The 18,583-nt window shown below is 56.7% G+C and overlaps 1 protein-coding gene across 1 annotated transcript in view; it reads left to right on the forward strand.

Annotated features, from left to right (window-relative positions):
- ZFR2 (zinc finger RNA binding protein 2) overlaps nucleotides 1-18,583 on the forward strand; it is a 38,093-nt gene that overhangs the window by 14,507 nt on the left and 5,003 nt on the right. The window contains 11 exon segments of the mRNA XM_064382151.1: nucleotides 798-955; nucleotides 2,048-2,167; nucleotides 2,733-2,872; nucleotides 3,812-3,935; nucleotides 4,891-5,081; nucleotides 8,612-8,768; nucleotides 8,770-8,784; nucleotides 10,302-10,440; nucleotides 14,882-14,976; nucleotides 15,413-15,508; nucleotides 17,990-18,101. Coding sequence (XP_064238221.1) covers nucleotides 798-955; nucleotides 2,048-2,167; nucleotides 2,733-2,872; nucleotides 3,812-3,935; nucleotides 4,891-5,081; nucleotides 8,612-8,768; nucleotides 8,770-8,784; nucleotides 10,302-10,440; nucleotides 14,882-14,976; nucleotides 15,413-15,508; nucleotides 17,990-18,101 — 1,347 coding nt within the window.

Here is an 18,583-nt window from a genome sequence, read left to right on the forward strand (position 1 = left end):
GCATGGGCCGGGGCTGGGGGACGCTCTGTTTTTAGCCTCAGCAGCCTTGATTCTTGAATAGAAACATGATTTTGAAGATGGAGCCATCAGGTCATGCTGCTAACAGAGACATTTGTCTGCCCTGAGGCTCCGTAATTTTGCCCAGCGGGGGCAGGTTAAGTGCAAGCCTTGGTCCACCTGACACTTGATCAACGATTAAGGGATGTGGATTTTGTGCTGTCGGTGGGTTCCTCAAGCAAAGAACCTAAAACCAGCACTTCTCCACAGATGGATTGAAATTGGCCTCATAGGCTGGGCGCGGTGGCTTATCCCTATAATCCCAGCACTCTGGAAGGCTGAGGCGGGTGGATCACGAGGTCAGGACTTCGAGGCCAGCATGGGGAAACCCCATCTCTACTAAAAATACAAGAAATTAGCCGGGTATGGTGGTGCACACCTATAGTCCCAGCTACTCAGAAGGCTGAGGCAGGAGAATTGCTTGAACCTGGGAGGCGGAGGTTGCAGTGAGCCGAGATCGCGCCACTGCACTTCAGCCTGGGTGATAGAGCAAGGCGCCATCTCAAAAAAGAAAGAAAGAAAGAAAGCGGCCTTTTTTTCGGCTGGGTCACAGCTGGCATGAAAGGGAGGGTGAGGTCGCTCCCAGGCCATTCCCCCCACCACCCCCCAGTATCGGGAGGAGGGAAGGGGATGGCAGAGCCCGGGGTCTCGGTGGCTCTCCACCCACTGCCGCCTGGTGGTCTGCTGCCGCAGTGCCTTCTCACGGAACAGGTTACAAGTGACATGGTTTTTCCCCTCAGGGCCTCCTGAGCCGCAGGCAGCAGCCTGCAGACCCCAGTGGGAGAAACCAACCCCACCCAAATCAGAGGGTCCCGGAGCACCCACCCGAGGAGACTCGGAGGAAGCTCCCCAGGGTTGCTCTGATGCGCAGCCGGTGGGGCCGGAGTACGTGGAGGAGGTACGTGGAGGCTGAGGAGCCCTGGTGCTCCGGTCAGGGAAGGACCTTCCCGTGGCTCAGGCTTTGAGACCTCACCCGGGTTCTCCCAGCGACATTTACGAACCAGCCCCGTTCCTGAGCTGCCCCTGCAGACCTGCTTGACACTTTGGGTGCCAGATTTCAGATATTAGCAGGAAATGAATGAATATGGATCTGTGAGGTCAGACACAGGCCGAGGCATTGCCAACAGGGGTCCCCGAGGAGCTGCCTGTCTGGGAGGCGGAAAGGACTCCATGCAGTGGAAAGTCCCTGGGAGGCTGCAGGCCTGTCTGTCCAGCCCCTTTCCTGGGCCTGGGGGACCTTGGAACCTACCAAGGCCAGCCTGGTGAGCAGTGGGGCCAAGCTCCGGGCCAGCGGCAGCTCAGACCCTTCTTGAGCTGGTTGGCCTTGCGCGTTCCAAAGAGGTAGGCCTGGGATTCCTTTTTTTTTTTTTAAGAGACAGAGTCTTGCTCTGTCACCCAGGCTAGAGTGCCGTGGTGCCATCACAGCGCACTGCAGCCTCGACCTCCTGGGCTCAGTCAATCCTCCCACCTCAGTCTCCCATGCAGCTGGGACTACAGGCATGAGCCATCATTCCCAGCTAATTTTTATTTTTTTGTAGAAACACGGTCTCGCTATGTTGACCAGGCTGGTCTTGAACTTTTGGGCTCAAGCAGTCCTCCCGCCTCCCATGGTGGTGCGTGCCTGTAGGAGTTTGAGGCTGCAGTGAGCTGAGATCAAGCCACTGCACTCCAGCCCTGGTGACACAGCAAGACCCTGTCTCTAAAAATAAATAATTAAGGGCCGGCGCAGTGGCTCATGCGTGTAATCCCAACACTTTGGGAGGCTGAGGCAGGTGGATCACGAGGTCAGGAGTTCGAGACCAGCCTGACCAACATGGTGAAACCCGTCTCTACTAAAAATACAAAAACTAGCTGAGTGTAATAGCGCACACCTGTGATCCCAGCTACTTGGGCGGCTGAGGCAGGAGAATTGCTTGAACCTGAGAGGCGGAGGTGGCTCCCATCGTCCCGGCCTCGTGCCTGGTGCGCGTGCTGCTGTTTTGTGCCTCAGGTGTGCAGCGAGGAAGGGCGAGTGCTTCGCTTCCATTGCAAGCTGTGCGAGTGCAGTTTCAACGACCTTAACGCCAAGGACCTACACGTGAGGGGGCGGCGGCACCGGCTGCAGTACCGGGTGTGTCCAGCAGGGGGAGCCCCGACACCCGTCCGGGCGGCTTGGCCCAGGCGGGCGCTGGCGGGGAGGCCTCTGGTCTGGTGATCCCACGAACTCAGAGGGTGGGGTGATTGTTTTTTTTCCGATATCTTCGTTCACGTTCACGTCTCAAAGTGCGTCTTGGGCGGGGTGCGGTGTCTGACGCCTGTCATCCCCGCACTTTGGGATGTTGAGCAAGAGGATCACCTGAGGTCAGGAGTTCAACACTAGCCTGGCCAACATGGTGAAACGCTGTCTCTACTAAAAAAAAATTTAGCCAGGCGTGGTGGCACATGCCTGTAGTCCCAGCTACTCAGGAGACTGAGGCAGGAGAATCGCTTGAACCTGGGAGGCGGAGGTTGCAGTGAGCTGAGATCACGCCGCTGCACTCCAGCCTGGGCGACAATTGCGAAACTCTGTCTCAAAAAAAAGACTTTGGGAGATTTCAGCCCTACGGTTCTAGTCTCCCAGCCTCTCCCTGCACCCTGAGACCCTCCCGGCACCCCTGTCTAAAGCAACTGTCTCACAGCCTGGCCTCTCCTTCCAGAAGAAAGTGAACCCCGACCTTCCCATCGCCACAGAGCCCAGCAGCCGGGCTCGGAGGCTCCTGGAAGAACGGATAAGGAAGCAGCGGCGCCTGGCGGAGGAGCGGCTGGAGGAGCTGCGGCGCTGGCACGCGGAGAGGAGGTGCCCGGCTGCGGGTCTTGGCAAGGGGACCTGAAGAGCGAGGGCAGGTCCGGATGGAACCGGACGCCCGCCGCTGCAGACTGTGGGGCTCCCCCGTGTGAGCTCTTAGGCAGTGTGGGAGATGGGCACCCGGGAAGTGGCCACGTCCTGATGTGGGAGCATGAGAGGGTTCCAGAGCAGACCAGACACGTGGGTGCCAGGGCCTCCACAGACCCAGGGACACTGCCTGCCAACCCAATGGACCGCACAGCTGCAGAGTTGCCTGGTGACCCTGTGTCTCCCTGACCCCTGGCGTCCTCTATGTCCCCTGATCTTTGTGTCCCCTGTGTCCCCTGACCCCTGGTGTGCCCTGTGACCCATGGCCCCTAACTCCTGGAGTCCCGTGTATCCCCTGACCCCTGGTGTCCTTGTGTCCCCTGACCCCTCGTGTGCTCTGTGACCCCTGACCCCTGGAGTCCCATGTCCTCTGACCCCTGGTGTCCTTGTGTCCCCTGACCCCTGGTGTCCCTGTGACCCCTGACCCCTCATGTTCCGTGTCCCCTGACCCCTGGAGTCCCTTGTGTCCCCTGACCTCTGGAATCCCATATCTATCCCGGAGCATTTTCTGATGGAACATCTGACTCTGATGTGTCCAGCAGCAGCAGGCCTGCATTGGGAAGGGGTCCGGGACCTCCTGAGGGCCGTGGCCACCCGGGCTGGCCTCTTTTGTATAACGCGTGTCTTTGTCCACCCTGTGAGCCCCCTTCCTTCCCAGCCTCAGTCTTCTGTGCATACAGCAGGCTCCCATGCAGTGTGGTGGAGCCCCGGTGAGAGCTTTGGCCCTGCCTTCCTTGCTGGGAGCACGAGGCCCCGGCGTTTCTGACGTGCCCCCAGCTGAGGGCTGCTGCTGGCCTGAACCTTAGATTGGCACTTTGCATCTGTCCCGTCTCCGTCCCGCAGGCGGCTGGAGGAGAAGCCACTGCTCCAGGACAAGCAGTCCCATGCGCTGCCCCACACGTCGCCCGACTGGCCCCAGCCTCTGCTCAAAGGCAGGCTGGGGCCACCTGCCAGCGCCCCACTCCTGGTAGGTACGGCGGATGAGTTTGTCCTCTGTGCACAAATGTGGGCGACCTTACACCCCCCGGAGCAGCAGACACCTCCTTGGGAGGCCCCGGCCTCGTCCCAGGCTCCCACATAGTACTGAGGTGATGGGGCCGCCACGGCCCAGGAACCCTCACTCCATAGATGGGAGCCTCAGCACCCCAGCCCCTACTGCTGGGACACACAGGTCCCATCTGCTTCCTGGAGCCCTGGGTGGTCACCTCCCTTGGGGAGCCCCCTGACTCTGTGGCCACCACTGTGTTTTCTCAGATGCATCTGTCCCTGCGGTCCAAGACCCCAGGTCAATGGGAACCTTTTTTTTTTTTTTGAGATGGAGTCTCGCTCCGTCACCCAGGCTGGAGTGTAGTGGTGCAATCTCAGCTCATTACAAGCTCTGCTTCCCAGGTTTAAGCGATTCTCATACCTCAGCCTCCCTAGTAGCTGGGACTAAGGGTGCCTGCCATTACGCACGGCTATTTTTTGTATTTTTAGTAGAGACGGGGTTTCGCCATGTCGGCCAGGCTGGTCTGGAACTCCTGACCTCAGGTGATCCACCCGCCTCGGCCTCCCTAAGTGCTGGGATTACAGGCATGAGCCACCACGCCCAGCCTAAATGGGAAACTTAGATTTGCACCTTGCTGTGGGGAACAGGTTCCCAGGCTGACTCAAAAGCCTCTGGTCTGGAAATGTAAGAATGTAGCCAAAGGTGGGGGTCCCCTCAATCCCCCAACCCGCTCAGATCCAAGCTTCCTGTAGCCATCAGGGGCAGCCCAAGGCACCTCCCTGTTCCCCACCCGGGTCTCTCGGTGCGCTGGATTCTCACCTGGCCACGCTGCTGCCTCGTAACCCAGCCGGGCACGGCCATCTGCTCCCACCTGCCCAGCACTCCCCAGGAGACCCCACAGCCCACCCTTGACGTGCTTGGCCTCTCCCCACAGCCCGGGCAGCGGCCAGTGTCCAGTGAGGATCGGCAAGTCATGTGCAGGCATGCTGCAATCTACCCCACGGAGCAGGAGCTCCTGGCCGTGCAGAGGGCCGTGTCCCACGCCGAGCAGGCCCTCAAGCTGGTGTCCGACACGCTGGCCGAGGAGGACCAGGGGCACCGAGAGGAAGAGGGTGGCACGTGCAGGTGACTGGAGAGCCCCTTCCCCGGGGCCCGGCTCTCAGGCAGGACAGAGGTCAGCTCCTCCGGACAAGATCCTGCAGGAACCCCCAGCTCTGATGGACCTGAAGCCCTCGGTGGCCCAGGCAGCTTTCCAGCCCCTGGAGTGGGAAGTTCCCAGATCTCAGAGCTGGAGCTTCTGGGCGCTGATCGAGTCTGAGTTGAAGCAGTGATCCGTGCTGTTCTAATGCCTTAGCGTTCCCTTTGCTATTGAAGGCGCATCTAAAAATGTAGTTCATGGGTCGGGCACGGTGGTTCACGCCTGTGATCCAGCACTTTGGGAGGCCGAGGTGGGTGGATTACTAGGTCAGGCGTTTGAGACCAGCTTGGCCAACATAGTGAAACCCTGTCTCTACTAAAAATCAGCCGGGCATGGTGGTGTGCACCTGTAATCCCAGCTACTTGGAGGCAGAGGCAGGAGAATCGCTTGAACCTGGGAGGGAGAAGTTGCAGTGAGTCGAGATGGCGCCACTGCACTCCAGCGTGGGCGGCAGTGCAAGACTCCATCTCAAAAAAAAGAAAAAAAAAAGGCCGGGTACAGTGGTTCACGCCTGTAATCCCAGCACTTTGGGAGGCTGAGGTGGGCGGATCATGAGGTCAAGAGATTGAGACCATCCTGGCCAACACAGTGAAACCCCCTCTGTACTAAAAAATACAAAAATTAGCTGGGCGAGGTGGTGTGCGCCTGTAGTCCCAGCTACTTGGGAGGCTGAGACAGGAGAATGGCTTGAACCTGGGAGGTGGAGGTTGCAGTGAGCCGAGATCGCGCGACTGCACTACAGCCTGGTGTCTGGCGACAGAGCAAGACTCTGTCTCAAAAAAAAAAAAAAAAAAAAAAAACATGGTTGATGAGGAATTGACAATCTCTGTAAACCCCAGTTTCCTCATCTGCAAAGGGAAGCTGAGCGTGATTCTGAAAGGACGTCTCTGCCTCGGGGAGTAATTGAGTAATCAGAGTAGCTCATGTCACTGAGCACCCATGTGAATCAGCTCCAAGCCCTGTGATTCTTAGGAAGCAAGAAAGTCCCTACGTCTCCTAAGTCATTGCCATGGAGTTAAGTCATCCGAGTGGGAGTTACCTTTTTTCAAAGTCCTTCCTGCTCTGGGAGGTGCTGGTTTTTTGTTTTGTTTTGTTTTGTTTTGTTTTTTAAGAAGCAGGATCTGTTACCCAGGCCGGAGTAGGCAGTGGTGTGATCAGAGCTCACTGAGCCTCAGACCCCCATATTTAAGCGATCCTCCCGCCTCAGCCTCCGTAGTGGCTGGGACTATAGGCGCCCACACCACACCTAGCTAATTGTTAACTTTTTGTAGAAATAGGGGTCTTGCAGCTGGGCACGGTGGCTCATGCCTGTAATTCCAGCACTTTGGGAGTCTGAGGTGGGTGGATCATGAGGTCAGGAGATCAAGACCATCCTGGTTAACACGGTGAAACCTGTCTCTACTGAACATACAAAAAAATTAGCTGGGTGTGGTGGTGAGTGTCTGCAATCGCAGCTACTCAGGAGGCTGAGGCAGGAGAATTGCTTGAGCACAGGAGGCGGAGGTTGCAGTGAGCTGAAACTGCACCAATGCACTCCAGCCTGGGCGATAGACAGAGACTCCATCTCAAAAAAAAGAAAAAGAAATGGGATCTTGCTGTGTTGGCCAGGCTGGTCTTGAACTCCTGGGCTCAAGCCTCTCAAGTAGCTGAGACTAGACATGCCATCACCCCCCTGCTAATTAAAAAAAAATTTTTAAGAGATGTCTTGTTATGTTAGCCAGTCTGGTCTTGGACTCCTGGGCTCCTGGGCTCAAGCGATCCTCCCATCTCAGCCTCCCAAAGTGCCAGGAGGTTGCAGGTTCACTTTCCTCTTTGAATGCTTTGCTTTTTTTTTTGACAGAGTCTTGCTCTGTCACCCAGGCTGGAGTGCAGTGGCTCGATCTCAGCTCACCACAACCTCCTGCTCCAGGGTTCAAGTGATTCTCCTGCCTCAGCCTCCTGAGAAGCTGGGATTACAGGCATGCGCCACCACGCCCAGCTAATTTTTGTATTTTTAGTAGAGACAGGGTTTCACCATGTTGGCCAGGATGGTCTCGAACTCCTGACCTCAGGCGATCAGCCCACCTTGGCCTCCCGAAGTGCTGGGATTACAAGCGTGAGCCACTGCGCTCAGCCTGAAAACTTTTCTTTTTGGTAAAATCTACCTAACACAATACTTAGCATTTTCACCGTGTCTAAGTACACCGTTCAGGGGCATGAAACTTCATACAGTCGTGCCACTGTCACCCCGTCCATCCCCAGAACGGTCTCATCTTCCTAAACTGAAACTCTGTCTCGATTAAGCAAACTCCTCATTTTGTGTCACGCACCCACGCGTGCCTCCGCCCCCGTCTCTGTGGATTGGCCTGCGCTGGACAGTTCATAGAAATGGGGTCACACACCATGTGGCCTTTCATGTCTGGCTGTCCCACTCTGCCTGAGGGCTTCCTTCTGCTGGAGTAGAGAGTGCTGACTCCACAGAGGAAGTGTGAGCCTCACACTGTGCATTGCAAAGTGTCCCAGTACAATCAGCACCCAGGACCTTGCCCGCTGCTTTTTTTTTCTGTTTTTTTTTTTGAGGCTGATTCCCACTCTGTTGTCCAGGCTGGAGTGCAGTGGTGTGATTTCGGCTCATAGCAACCTCTGCCTCCTCCTGGGTTCAAGTGATTCTCCTGCCTCAGCCTTCCAAGTCCTAGAACTACAGGCATGTACCACCACACCCAGCTAATTTTTATTTTAATTATTATTATGTTATTATTATTATTTTGAGACAAAGGCTCACCCTGTCTCCCAGGCTAGAGTGCAGTGGTGTGATCTCGGCTCACTGCAACCTCTGCCTCCCGAGTTCAAGCAATTCTCCTGCCTCAGTCTCCTGAGTAGCTGGGACCACAGGCGCATGCCACCAATGCACAGCTAATTTTTCTATTTTTAGTAGAGACAGGGTTTCACTATGTTGACCAGGATGCTCTCGATCTCTTGACCTTGTGATCCACCCGCCTCGGCCTCCCAAAGTGCTGGCATTACAGGCGTGAGCCACCGTGCCCATCCTGGGTTCCTGAATTTTATTAACCCCAGTGAATCAAGGGCACAAAGAAGCATTGCTTTCTGTTTTTTCTGGAACCCACGTGAAGCCAAAACAACGATGTGACAAAGTGTATGAACGCTGGAGGCGTCAGACCTCCCAGGGCGTGCCTGGGGCTTAGCGTTTGCTCACGAGGAAGGAAAATGTGGGTTTGGCCACAGTCTTGGCTACCCCGAGGCTTGCCCGGTGGCAGCACCTCCGAGATGGATCTCACGGTGTCCCATTTCATCCTGGAAGTACCTTGGCCAGAGTGGCCTGGTCCCATTTCATGGACGAGGACGCCAAGGCATAGAGATGCTTTGCAAATTGCGGGGTCCCCGTAGCTCAGGAGCAAGGCAGCTGGGGCACCCGGTGCCTCTCCACTGATGGTGCACGTCTGTGCCTTTGTCCCCACAGCAGCGTGGCCCCCCAGGCTCAGGTCCTGAAAGGAGTCATGCGGGTAGGTATCCTGGCGAAGGGCCTCCTCCTGCGTGGGGACAGGAACGTGCGTCTCGCTCTGCTCTGCTCCGTGAAGCCCACGCACAGCCTGCCACGGAGGATCGCTCAGCAGCTGCCCCCGGCAGCTCCAGGTGAGGTCAGGACCCCGCTCATCGCTGCTCCCTGGTGTCTGGCTGCCAGCCCTCTCCCCGCAGCCCCCCGAGCTCCTAGATGGCAGGGGAGCTTCGTTACGACACAACTTAAGATACAAGAAGCAGCCAGGCAAGCGGCTCACGCCTGTGATCCCAGCATTCTGGGAGGCTGAGGCAGGCGGATCACCTGAGGTCAGGAGCTCGAGACCAGCCTGGCCAACACGGCAAAACCCTGTCTCTACCAAAAGTACAAAAATTAGCAGGGCGTGGTGGCAGGCGCCTGTAATCCCAGCTACTCAGGAGGCTGAGGAAGGAGAATCGTTTGAGCCCTGGAGGCAGAGGTGGCAGTGAGCCGAGATCGCACCACTGCACTCCAGCCTGGGCCACAGAGTGAGACTCCATCTCAAAAAAAAAAAAAAGAAAGAAAAATGAAAAATCGGTCCCCAGAGTAGTCCCTTCTTCCTGAGTGTCTGTCACAGTCCCTGGGAGAACTCAGCCTTACTCCTTTGAGTTTTCCAGTGGGCACTGGATGCCCAGGGGCCGGGCAGCGCCTGATTGGGTAGACAGTATTCCCCATAGAAGGACCAGCACCTGCAGAGCCCAAAGCAGGAGGCCCAGGGCGAGGAGGGGTGGGTGTGAGGGGATAAGAGGGTGCCTGGATCAAGCCGGGCCTGAAGGCCATACCCGGAGGTAGGATCGCATTCTCAGGGAAGTGGGGAGGATAGAGGGTTTTGAGCAGAGGAGTGACATGCTCTGACTTCACCGATAGCATCTTTTCCTGCACACCTGCAACATGGCGGTGGTTCAGATACAGCCCCTGCTTTCGGGAAAACTTGCAGCCCAGTGGCAAAGACAATTTCTGAGGCCCACGAGACTGGCTAAGGCTGTGGGGAGGCTGGCAGCATCCACCCCAGTGATGTCAACAGAGCTCCTGGGGGCTGCTTTGCAGCAGGGAGGCCCTGAGAAGGGAAGGGGTGGAGGATGAGGAGAGAGGTGGGTTTCAGGTGGGAGGCCAGGCCCAGGTGTGGGCACAGGCCACATGGAGGGTGGCGACCGTGGACAGGAAGGCCAGACTGCAACACAGACCTCTTGAGTCATGTCCTTCTCACTGGAGATGAGGGCGTCTCATTATGGTTTCTATTTACTCCTCCCTGACTATGGGGTAACGTGTGTCATTGTGTAAAAAGGGCCGTTTGCGTTTCTTTTTCTGCCAGTTAGTAGTTTTTTATTGGACTGCTGGTCTTCTTCTTACTGAATTGCAGGTGTTCTTTACATATGGAGGCTCCTTACATCACAGGGTCTGTTGTCTGCACATATCTCACGTGTGTGCTCCTAGAGGGCTGCAGCTGTGTCTCGCTCACTCGGAGGTTTCAGACACGGGGCACAGGACCTGGCACCCAGGCAGCAAGCGTGGGAGGCTTGACAGGGTTAACTTGCACACACCGACCGCGTCCTGGCTGATTGACACATGATTCGGGCTGCAGTAAGCGGCCTTGTGTTGTATTTGCCCCTCCCAGATGGTGACCGAGGATGAGTATGAGGTCTCCTGCGACCCCGAAGCCAACATTGTCATCTCCTCCTGCGAGGAGCCCAGGATGCAGGTCACCGTATCTGTCACCTCACCCCTGATGCGGGAGGACCCCTCCACGGACCCAGGTGTGGCACAGCCCATCCTTCCAGCCACTGTCCCCCGAACACTTCCCTGGGGCACTGCCCACACCCAGGCCTGAGCAGGAAATGCAGCAGCAGCCATCCTCCAGCACTGCTGCCCCGCTGAGGATTCCATGGGTCACACGGGAGCTGGGTCTCGGGGCAGCCGAGGAGGTGGGGGGCGGCCGAGGGGGTGGGGGGCGGCCGAGGGGGTGGGGGGCGGCAGAGGGGGTGAGGGGCGGCAGAGGGGGTGAGGGGCACCGTGTCCCCTCCCTTCCCTCACCCAGGGGTGGCACCTGCTTCTCCAGCGCTGGTGACACCAGCCCCGGCAGCAACAGGCAGGTCTGAGCTGCTTCTGGTCTGAGCCATTTCTCCCGTGTCACAGCAGCAGCTCAGTTTGAGTGTCCGTCAGTCACTGCGGTCCCAGTGCCACTGATTAGGGACGTGGGCGCTCGAGGGGCTGAAAGCCAGACCTGCCAGGCCTGGGAGGATGGGTGAGGGGCTGGGCCAGGCTGGGGGCAGTGAGGGTCTTGGCCAGTGACCCCTGCAGAGGCGGGCATCGGTAATGCACTGCATGTCTGTGCTCCCGAAGTCTCAGCCAGCTGTGGAATCTTCCAGAACAGTCTCTAGGGCAGCTGGCAAAACTCCCGTCATCTTTCACCCGTTCATAATCTTTTTTGGTCATAACTGAGGGCCGTGACCTACTGATGTTTATCTTTCAATCGATTTGGGTTTTTTGTTTGTTTTTTGAGACAGAGTCTTGCTCTGTCACCCAGGCTGCAGTGCAGTGGGATGATCACAGCTCATTGTATCCTCCGCCTCCCGGGTTCACGCAATTCTCCTGCCTCAGCCTCTCGGGCAGCTGGGACTACAGGCCTGAGCCGCCATGCCGTGCTAATTGTTTTATATTTTTAGTAGAGATGGGGTTTTACCAGCTTGGCCAGGCTAGTCTCAAACTCTTGACCTCAGGCGATCTGCCCACCTCAGCCTCTCAAAGTACTGGGATTACAGGCGTGAGCCACGTTGCCCAGCCCCATTTGTTTTTTTGTTTTTTTGAGACAGAGTCTTGCTCTTGTTGCCCAGGCTGAAGCGCAGTGGCGCGATCTCAGCTCACTGCAACCTCCACCTCCCGGGTTCAAGCGATTCTCTTGCCTCAGCTTCCTGAGTAGCTGGGATGACAGGCATGCGCCACTATGCCCAGCCAATTTTTGTGTTTTTAGTAGAGACGGGGTTTCACCATGTTAGTCCGGCTGGTCTCAAACTCTCAATCTCAGGCGATCTGCCTGCCTCGGCCTCCCAAAGTGCTGGGGTTACAGGCGTGAGCCACCGTACCGAGCCATCCCCATTTGCTTTTTAAAGCTTAAGTTTTTTGTGTGTTTTTTTTTAAGGAGAACCTTTAAATCATCAAGTGGGAAGCCATGAGCGGTCCTCATAAATAGTCACCTAAAAAATAAGTACAGTGTGGCGAAGAGAGCCTTTCCATGCTAGCTGAAGGCTCTGACAAGCTCGGAGGCGGTTGGGAAGTGGCGGGGGCGGGGGATGGGTAAAGGGTTGGCGGCCACTAGACAGTGGCTCTTTCCTGACTTGGGTGGGTGATTAAGTGAGCGGAAATCCTTCTGTGAGGACAGATCAGCGACAGAACAGCCCCGTGAGCCGCCCCCCAGGAAACTGCACTTCCTGTTTGCCTTTTCCTGCCCGTTTCCCTCCCCGGGCGCAGCGTGGTGGGGACGTGAGCTTCTAAAACTCCCTTTCTAGGCTGGCCACAGTGGCCCATGGCTCTAATCCCGGCACATTTGGAGATCAAGGTGGGAGGATCACTTGACTCCAGGAATTCCAGACCAGCTGGGCAATGTAGTGAGACCCCTATCTAAAAAGAAAAAAAGAAAATTGGCCGGGTGCTGTGGCTCATGCCTCTAATCCCAGCACAAGGCCGGCAGTTCACCTGAGGTCAGGAATTCGAGACCAACATGGTGAAACCCCGTCTCTACTAAAAATATGAAATATTAGCCAGGCTTGGTGGCAGGCACCTGTAGTCCCAGCTACTTGGGAGGCTGAGGCAGGAGAATTGCTTGAACCCGGGAGGCGGAGGTTGCAGTGACCCGAGATCGCGCCATTGTACTCCAGCCTGGGTGACCGAGAGAGACTCCATCTCTAAATAAATATTAGCCGGATGTGGTGGCGCACACCTGGAGTCCCAGCGACGCAGGAGGCTAAGGCAGGAGGATCACATGAGCCCAGGAGTTCAAGGCTGCAATGAGCTACGGTCGCACCACTGCACTCCAGCCTGGGCCACAGAGCGAGACCCTGTCTCTAAATACATAAAAATAAAAATTAAAAAAAAACATTCCTCATATACACCTCTGCCATTTCCCTCTCAGCCCCAAAGGAGTAATTTCCCTGACAGACCAGCAGGGATATTTGTGGACCAAGGGGTAACCTGTGTACCATCACGTGACCTGCATGAACCCAGGGTCTCCCACAGTATTGCATGTAATGAAATAAGAAAAATATCCCATTTTGTTTCTTGGTTTTTAAGAGACAGGGTTTCACTGTGGTCCAGGCTGGAGTGCAGTGGTGCAGTCATAGCTCACTGCAGCCTCCACCTCTGGGGCTCCAGCAATCCTTCCACCTCAGCCTGCCGAATAGCTGGGACCACAGGTGTGTGCCACCACACCGGCTAATTTTATTTTTTGTAGAAACAGGGTCTCACCGTTTTGCCCAGGCTGATCTCAAACTCCTGGGCTCGAGCAATCCTCCTGCCTCAGCCTCCCAAAGTGCTGGAATTACAGGTGTGAGCCACTGTGTACAGTTGAGAAAAAAAATTTTTTGTGATGGGGTCTTACTCTGTCACACAGGCTGGAGGGCATTGGCGAGATCTCGGCTCACTGCAACCTCTGCTCCTCGGGTTAAAGTGATTCTCCTGCCTCAGCCTCCTGAGTTGCTGGGATTACAGGCATGCACTGCCATGCCTGGCTGCTAATTTTTGAATTTTTAGTAGAGATGGGTTTTTGCCATGTTGGCCAGGCTGGTCTTGAACTCCTGACCTTGTGATCTGCCTACCTCAGCCTCCCAAAGTGCTGGGATTACAGGTGTGAGCCACTGTGCCCAGCCGAGAAAAATATTCTTTTTTATTTATTTTTTATTTTTATTTTTATTTTTTTTGAGATGGAGTTTCGCTCTTGTTACCCAGGCTGGAGTGCAATGGCGCGATCTTGGCTCACTGCAACCTCCGCCTCCTGGGTTCAGGCAATTCTCCTGCCTCAGCTTCCTGAGTAGCTGGGATTACAGGCACGCGCCACCGTGCCCAGCTAATTTTTTGTAATTTTAGTAGAGACGGGGTTTCACCATGTTGACCAGGATGGTCTCGATCTCTTGACCTCGTGATCCACCCGCCTCAGCCTCCCAAAGTGCTGGGATTACAGGCGTGAGCCACCGCGCCCGGCTCTTTTTTATTTTTTTTGAGATGGAGTCTTGCTCTGTAGCCCAGGCTGGAGTGCAGTGGCACAATCTTGGCTCACTGAAACCTCCACCTCCCGGATCCCGGTTCAAGCAGTTCTCCTACCTCAGCCTCCCACGTAGCTGAGATTATAGGCACGCACCACCATGCCCAGCTAATTTTTGTATTTTTTAGCAGAGTCGGGGTTTCACCATGTTGGCCAGTCTGGTCTTGAACTCCTGACCTCATGATCCACCCGCCTCGGCCTCCCAAAGTGCTGGGATGACAGGCATGAGCCACCGCGCCAGGCTGAGAAAAATAGTCGTAAAGGTAAATAATAACAGGGGAGGGAACAGGGACCCACATCTCTCCCAGACTCCGGGGTCGTCGTCGTCAATGACAGGACGTGCTGAAATCTGACCCACTTTCTCCCTTTCCATGATGCATGTGGAAGTTTCTAGAAATATGGCTTAATTCAGTATCCTGTCTTCACCCTAACTGACTAACCAAGAGCATCAGGGCTGAAATCCCTCAGTAGCTATCGGTAAGCTCGGAACTTCCAGGAAGATGAGGTTTTCTAGGAACGGTGTGTCCAGTCCTCTCTGGAGGACCATCACTCCCCAGATAAATAAAACGAGGCCTAAAAGATTGAGACTGGCACGGTGGCCAGCACTTCGGGAGGCCGAGGCATGAGAATCACCTGAGGTCAGGAGTTTGAGACCAGCCTGGCCAACGTGGTGAAACCCCTTCTCTACAAAAAATACAAACATTAGCCAAACGTGGTGGTGGGCGCCTGTAATCTCAGGTGCTCATGAGGCTGAGCGGGAGAATCACTCGAACCCAGGAGGTGGAGGTTGCAGTGAGCCGAGATCATGCCACTGCCTGGGTGACTGTGTCTCAAAAAAAAAGAAAAAAAAGAATTGAGGGGCACACACTGAGCCCCTCACCCGGTCGGGAGCAGAGCGGGACAGGGCACCGTCCCCACATACCTCGAGGTTTTTCTTCTAGAAGGTGTGGAGGAGCCACAGGCTGACCCAGGTGACGTCCTGAGCCGGGAGAGGTGCCTGGAGTCCCTGGCCGCCCTCCGTCATGCCAGGTGGTTTCAGGTCAGGGGGACAGGGGTAGAGCGGGGGGAGGGGCAGCTTTGGGGAACATGGCTCAGAGGCATCAGCCCGACCCGGTGTGGCCGCCTCAGCCCGTGGGCTCCCCGCGCAGACCGGGACGCCCGCCATCAGCTTCCTGGCTCATGGCTTGTCCTTGCTGAGCGCTGACTTCACAACCAGCGCTGGCTCCTGGCTGATGGGGTCGGGCAACGTGGAAGGAGCGGGTGCTGCCCGTGGGATGCGGACGCTGCCGTCCCATGGCCACTCAGTGGCCTGGTGGGACCAAACTTATCTGGAAGTGGACTCCGCTTCCACCTGTCACCTTTGAGGCCGGCCAGGCTCTCCATCATCCTCCCTGGGGTTCACGTTCACGACAGCACCTGGCGCCCGTGTGACCCCGTGAGCCCCCAAGAGCTAACCGTGTGCTTCTCCCCCCAAGGCTCGAGCCAGCGGCCTGCAGCCATGTGTGATCGTCATCAGGGTCCTGCGAGACCTCTGCCGGCGTGTGCCCACCTGGGGGGCCCTGCCAGCCTGGGTAAGGCATGCCCGGCCCTCCACTGGGAACCCCAAGAGGCTCCATGGCCTTGACAGACCCGGGCCGAGACAGCCCGTTTCCCAGAGTGCGGCTTCCCTCGAAGGGGCCAGCGAGAGACCTAGTGCTCAAGAGAAGGTGTGGGAGCCCCTGCGGTCCCCTGGGCGGGGGAGACGGCCCCCTCCAGAGCCTCATTTGACTGTCATTATTCAAAACACAGAACGTTGCATGCAAATTCGGGACCGGCAAGGGAAATGAGCAGTGACCGCTTGACCTTGTGGCACTGGGTGGAGGGGCCCAGGCAGAGGACAGGAAGCGGGACTCCCCATCCTGGCTGCATGCCGGCCTCTGGTTGACCCGCCCCAGACCCACCTGCTCTGGAGGGGAGAAGACCCCCTGTCGCTCTGACACCACCCCCAGCCCCTCCTGGTAGAAAGGGGAGGGAAGAGAAGCAGAACCCCCCTCCCCCAAGAAGGCTCACAGAGCAGGCCCCATGCCCATGCTCCCCACGAAGACCTCAGGTCCCCACCTAGTCCCCACACCTTCTTCACCAGCCACAGGCCAGCTGTCCACACCCGGCCTCCTCCCCTGCCCTGCAGGTGTCCCCCATCTCATGGTGGAATGGTGTCTTGCCTCTGGTCCCTCCCACAGGGCCCCGTCCCTTATCCACACCCACCCACCCACTGCCCAGTGTCCAGAACACAGCCCAGTACAGAGGCTTTTTGTAAAAAAATACAGTCTCCTTTTTATTTTTATTTCGTTTACTTAATTATTTTTTTGGATGGAGTCTCGTTCTGTTGTCCAGGCTGGAGTGCAGTGGCGCGATCTTGGCTCACTGCAACCTCTGCCTCCTGGGCTCGAGCAATACTCCTGCCTCAGCCTCCCGAGTAGCTGGGATTATAGGTGCACACCACCACGCCCAGCTAATTTTTGTACTTTTAGTAGGGACAGGGTTTTGTCATGTTGGTCAGGCTCGTCTCAAACTCCTGACCTCAGGTGATCCGCCTGCCTCAGCCTTCCAGAGTGCTGGGATTATAGGCGTGAGCCACCGTGCCTCGCCTGTTTTTATTTTTTAACTTAAGACAGAGTCTTGCTCTGTTGCCCAGGCAGGAGTGCAGTGACACCATCATAGCTCACTGCAGCCTCAATATCCTGGGCTCAAGTGATCCTCCCACCTCACCTCCCAAGCAGCTGGGACCACAGGTGCATGCCATCACTAATTTTAAAATTGTTTTGTAGAGATGGGGTCTTGCTACATTGCCCAGGCTGGTCTCAAACTCCTGGGCTCAAGCAATCCTCCTGCCTTAGCCTCCCAAAGTGCTGGGATTACAGGCATCAGCCACCGTACCCAGCCTATGGAAGCTTTTAAGTCTTTTGGCTTCTACACGAGTGTTTGGGAAGTGACCATATCTGTCCATGATGTTACTGCCTCTGAAATTTAAGGGATATTCACATGCTACACACACCCTCCCACTGCCAGACCCTCCCTTCCGTGCCCAAAACCTGGTTCTCAGGCAAGCAGGCCGCTTCACACCCTAGCCCCAGCCACCCTTGGCTATATCCGAAACCAGAGGCCTCAGGGGACACCCACGTTTATTTGTTCTGGGGAGGCTTTGGTTTTTTTTTTGAGATGGAGTCTTGCTTTGTCACTCGGGCTGGAGTGCAGTGATGCAATATCGGCTCACTGTAACCTCTGCCTCCTGGTTCAAGTGATTCTCCTGCCTCGGGCTCCCAAGTAGCTGGGATTACAGGCGACCACCACCATGACTGGCTAATTTTGGTATTTTCAGTAGAGACGGGGTTTCACCATGTTGGCCAGACTGATCTCGAACTCCTAACCCCATGTGATCCGCCCACCTCGGCCTCCCTAAGGGCTGGAATTACAGGGGTGAGCCACCGCACCCAGCCTTACACACCCATCGTTTAGGGGAAATGTCCTCTCCACTCCTGGGAGGAGGTCACAGCAGCCAGCTCCAGCACGGAGCTGACGTGGAGAGGGCCTGTGTTCCCTGAAAGCTGTTTTCCTGCTGTGAATGTAGGGGCGCCTGCATACTGCTTTGGGACGCCACCACTGCCCATGTCCCCCCGTGCCCTCGGGAGCTGGCCACACAGGACGTGGTGGGGTAGGATGGCTCCTTCCCCTCAGCTGAGGCGGGCCCCATGTGTTGGACAGTCCTTATGACGCTGGCGTGTGATGTTACTGTGGACCAGCCGGGCAAACTGAGGCTCAAACGGGTGAAGAAACCAGCCCATGTGGGAGGCTGAGGCAGGAGAATCGCTTCAATCTGGGAGGCAGAGGTTGCAGTGAGCCAAGATGGTGACATTGCACTCCAGCCTGGGCAACAGAGTGAGACTCATCTCAAAAAAAAAAAAAAAGAAAGAGCTGGGAGGGGCCTCTTGTCCCAGGGCCCCTGGGACCTCCCCCACAGGCAGGGGGTGCTGTACCCCCCGAAAGCACAGCACCCGCTCTTCTTTCCCCACTAGGCCATGGAGCTGCTGGTGGAGAAGGCCGTGAACACGGCGGCTGGGCCCCTGGGCCCCAGGGACGCAGTGAGGCGGGTCCTGGAGTGCGTGGCCACGGGGACGCTCCTGCCAGGTCAGTTGTTGGGATGGAGGGCCCAGAAGGTGGGCAGCAAATCACAGAGACCAGGGCCCGTAGCCGTGGCACAGAGAGCTGGGGTCACAGACACAGAGGAAGCCTGCAGCCCAGGCAGGAGAGCGGCCCACGACACACACGTGCTCCCAGCAGGGGGGCAGGCAGTCTGCAGCCATGGAGGGCACCGCCCTGCACGCAGGGCACAGACACACAGGTCGCCAGAGGAGGGCTCAGCCCCCACCCAGGAGCCAGCAGTTATGTTCTCTTGTGGCCACGCCTACCAGCGGCCGTGGCACAGACCCACCCTGGCACAGAGCCACTCCGGCACATAGCCACCCTGATGCCTGTCCTCCAGAGATTATCCAGAGGGAACAGCCAGTACCCAAGGAGGATAGGGGGCACAGAGCTGCATGGCACAGTGCATTCTGCACCAGCACAGGGGAGAGAACGCGCCAGGATACACTCGTGTGAGGGGGTGGCGG

This window comes from Aotus nancymaae, unplaced genomic scaffold (assembly GCF_030222135.1).
Source record: "Aotus nancymaae isolate 86718 unplaced genomic scaffold, 86718_ANA_hifiasm-v0.15.2.pri h1tg000028l, whole genome shotgun sequence".
Taxonomy (NCBI): Eukaryota; Metazoa; Chordata; class Mammalia; order Primates; family Aotidae; genus Aotus; species Aotus nancymaae.